At 55.9% G+C, this 3,919-nt stretch overlaps 1 protein-coding gene across 1 annotated transcript in view; it reads right to left on the bottom strand.

Moving 5' to 3' along the window:
• Window positions 1–1,636: 1,636 nt before the first annotated feature.
• The window catches only part of LOC109290054 (zinc finger protein RFP-like), a 13,930-nt gene continuing 11,647 nt past the window's right edge, over window positions 1,637–3,919 (bottom strand). The window contains exons 6-7 of the mRNA XM_019506439.1: window positions 3,207–3,248; window positions 1,637–2,829 (exon numbers count right to left, since the gene is read on the bottom strand). Of these exons, the coding sequence (XP_019361984.1) occupies window positions 2,294–2,829; window positions 3,207–3,248 (578 nt within the window). The 3' untranslated portion in view covers window positions 1,637–2,293. The remainder of the gene's footprint in view (window positions 2,830–3,206; window positions 3,249–3,919) is intronic.

The raw sequence follows: 3,919 nt of genomic DNA, 5'->3' as shown, positions 1-3,919 counted from the left end.
CCTGGAAGGTGGTCGGGCGCAGGGAGGTGGGTGGCTGAACACAGGGGCGCCCCTACTGGCCTGCCACATCCTCCACCCCAAACTTTTCAGCCTGTGGCTTCAAATACTTTCAAATCTTTTGACAGGCATCCTACATGCAGACCCAAGCCCAGAGGCTTGGGGTTTGCATGCCCACAGGTTTTGCTTGCCCTCAGCCATACGGAGCAACCCTCAGCAGGAGCAAGCTAGGGAGGAATCTCCCATTTCCATAAAGTCGGCATGTAGCCGAGACCCTCCCGCTGGAAGCTGGCCAGTGGGAAGTTAACTATGAGGCTCTTGTAGGGAGTCCTGTCCACAAGCAGACAAGGGTGCACCCTCCACTACACAGTGCCATTTTAATTGCATTACCTTGGTCATGGTATTTCCCCTGGCCACGTTCTCCAGCTGCCTGCTTGGGCTGAGGTTCCTCTGGGGAAAGGTCTGTCTGCACTGAGGGCAGTAACTTGTCTGCCAACCCCATTCCAGCACTGGGTGATTCAGGCTCAGCAGAAGTTGTACCCACAGCCCATGATCATCAACAGATCTCTGAAGAACTCCAGGCAGATTCATAGATGCTAGGGGCTGGAAGGGACCTCGCAAGATCACTGGGTCTAGCCCTCTGCACTAGGCAGGAAAGATAACTGGGGTCAGGTGGAGCAGGTCACTTCATCCTGGAGGTTTTCCACAGAGCTATCAGTGGCCATGGCTCTGAGAGGAGAAAAAACAAAGTTTGTCTCATTTTCCTGAGTGCAGAGATAGCTTGACTTGGCTTGAGGCAGCTCGGTGTTTCCTTTCTCTAAATGGCTCTGATTGTCCACTGGCCTGTCAGGAGTCTCTGGGTGCAGCCCTTAGATTCCTGGTAAAATTGCCTGTTAACCCTTGGTGTGGAGGTAGTGAGGACAAATGTAATAGAAACAAGTAGGAAGCTTGTTAATTGACTACCAATAACTGATAATAATAACAAAGCACTTTAAGGTGAGCCTGCTGCAATCCAAAATATTTTCAGCATAAAACTGTCCTGTTAGGCTAAGAATTGCTTAAAAACTGGTTTGGAGAAAATAAAAGCAGCATATGCTTTAGTTTTGATTTACCACCAATCCCAGTTAATGTTCCAACCTCTGAAATGGCAAATACTTCAGACCTGCTGCTGGAGCTGAGATGGAGGAGGCTCCTCTTGAGCTGAGATACAGCCAGCATCCCCACCAAGTCCTGCACAGGGATCAGTGGGATCTGAGCCTCCAGCTTTCACCAGGGAGACCTAGAACATACTACAGGGACCACGTAATATGACCTTTCACGCACCACATTATTCAGTCTTCATTCAGAGACTCCGCCAACTCCCCAGAGTCCTAGGTCTTGCTGTATGTCCTTTCCTCTGTGATGTCCTACTCTCTGGTTTCATCACAATAGAGCAAGGAACCTTGTGGGTGAATAAGAGCTTGGCCCAGCTTGAGTTGTCTCTTGGTGAAGAAGGCCAAGGTCCAAGACGAGGCCAAGGAAAAGCAGTGTCCATCCCACAGGGGGCGTCCTGCCATGTGAGCCAGAGCAAGGGAACAGAAGCCCATGCAGGAGAGATGTAGGGAGAGAAAAGGGGGAGTGAAGGCCCAAGAGACAAAGCCATTACAAAACCCCAGTTTAGATGTTTACTGAGATTTCTATGAATGTGAAGCTGCCGGGGCCCAGGGCCAGGCAATACAAGGGAATTCTTAGTGTCAGAGGAGCCTGAGGCAGGGAGGCACCTGCCCTGAGTGAAACTCTTCCAGCTCTGAGAAAACCCCAGCCCAGGGGCCTTTGCTGCACATGAAAAACCAGCTCAAGCACAAAGCAACCCAGCAGCTTCCCACAGGCAGCACCTGGCAGAGCTCAGGCTCCAAGCCCAGGTGGCCTCCCACCCCCAGATCCTCCAGCAGGGCTCTGTGGGCAAAGGACACCAAGAGACACTTTGCCCTGAGCCCCAGCCCTGGGCTGCTGGGACTGAAGGGGTTGGCGGCCCCAAACCTGGCGGCTTCCCCAAGGGTCCATTCTGGCAGCCTTGCTCAAGTCCTGCAGAGCCATCAAGTGTGGGCACAGACAGGCCTGGTGCCACCTGCTGCAATGGGACAGACTTGTCTGTGCAGACTGCACCTTTCACCTTGGCAGCTCCCAGGGGCATAAGAAAAGGGGACAGGGGCTGGTAGAAGGGATTCCTCCGGGGTCACAGAGAATGAAAAGCTGGAGCGGCCCATTTCCCCATGTGAGATGTTCCATTCCCCAGCTGTCCCCCTCCCCACCCAACTCACCGGCACAATCTGAGCTTGGACCCAGTCCTGCACAGCAAGAGCCAGGGCCGGATTTTGTCCCCAGCAAACGAGGCTAGTGGGAAGGTGAAGATCGGGGACTCGGTACCAGCATCAAGAAATGACACCTGCCCCCATGAATAGTCCAGACACACCCGGACCCTGCTCGGCGCCTGGCACAGGGGCAGGGGGGTGGGACCAAGGGAAGTGAGAGCCTCAAAGTGACTGAGCCCTCGGTGCACCACTGACCTTCGTTGCACAGCCCAGATTCCCTCCTCAGGGCTAATTCTGATCACTCCCTTCCTCTTCACAGACTCTCTGGCGACCCCCATGGCCCAAAACCCCCTCGCCACCTCCACCTCCCAGCAGTGTCTCCCCGAGGTGAATCCCTCACAGCCCAGCACACAGTACAGAGAATCAAATCTCTCAGGATTGTCTGGCAGATCCTGCTGCACGCCTCCCAGTGTCACACATCTCCAGTCTGCAGACAGGACGAGTTCGGGATGAGCTGTGTCTGGATCCAGAGTCACCATCACTGGGAGAGACAATCACAGTGTCAGGGCAGAGCTCAGCCCTGGGGCAGGTGGGGCTGTTCCTCACCCTCCCCAGGAGCCCCGTCTTGCCTGGGACCCTCCTGGGCCCCAGGAGCTGCCTCTGCCCTTGGCCCTGGAGGCTGAGCAGATATAGCCCCACAGCTCCTCACCCTGGCATGGGGGAGAGCTTCTACCCTGATAAAAGGGAGAAAGTGGCAGCAAATCTATAGGTAAGGACAGGAAAATCCCAACCCAACGACCCAGGCCCCAGCACAGGGGGTTTCAGTGCTGGGCTGGGAGAGGGTTTGACTCTGCTTTGAGGGTGTGGGTTCTGTGGAATCATTCTGTTAATGCCAGGACCGGCTCCCCCAGCACTTACCCTTTGTGTATGCTGGCTTCTCCAGTTTGGATGGCAGAGCCTCTGCAGGGGAAAGGGGCAAAGGTATTAGACCTATGGTGTCTGGTTCATGCTATGGGCTGGGACCTGCCTCAGCCCTGAGCCCCTAAGACTGAACAGAGATATAGGGACAGTTTCTCCCCTTGCTGCTGGGACTGTGGCTGCAGAAGCTGCCTCGACATCTTCCTGCTCCCCTGCAGCTGAGCCTCCTCTCCCAGGATAGGGAGGGAGGAGGGAGCTGCAGGTTCAGGAAGAAGATTGTAGGGAGGGATGGTGGTGACCAGGATCCACCTGCAGGCGGCCACAGTAATGTTGGCAGCAAGGGCGGGCCAAGCATGGACCACCCGCAGGTCTTGGCCAGTGGGGGGAGCGTGGAGGCAAAGGTAGCAAGCACCGAGAGGTGATCAGCGACCACCCACAGATGCCACTGGCAACATCAGCAGCAGCCAATCTCAGGGGGGACACGGCCAATCCCAGGGGGCGCACGTGCACCCCTACGCATTGCCAATGCCTGTGGGGGTGCAGGATACCAAAGGTGCAGCTTCACCCAGGCCACAGCCCACTTCCCTGTTCTGCTCCTGCCCAGCTCCTCTCCTGGCCCCTCAGGAACCCTCCCCACCTACACCGCCTCCCCGGACTACCTGCCCCTCCTGCACCCCTCTCTCCCTTCCCTGGTCCTCCAAATTATCAGCTTC

Source organism: Gavialis gangeticus, unplaced genomic scaffold (assembly GCF_001723915.1).
Source record: "Gavialis gangeticus isolate Ggan-Ray unplaced genomic scaffold, GavGan_comp1, whole genome shotgun sequence".
NCBI lineage: Eukaryota > Metazoa > Chordata > Crocodylia > Gavialidae > Gavialis > Gavialis gangeticus.
This window is presented reverse-complemented; position numbering and strand designations above follow the sequence as displayed.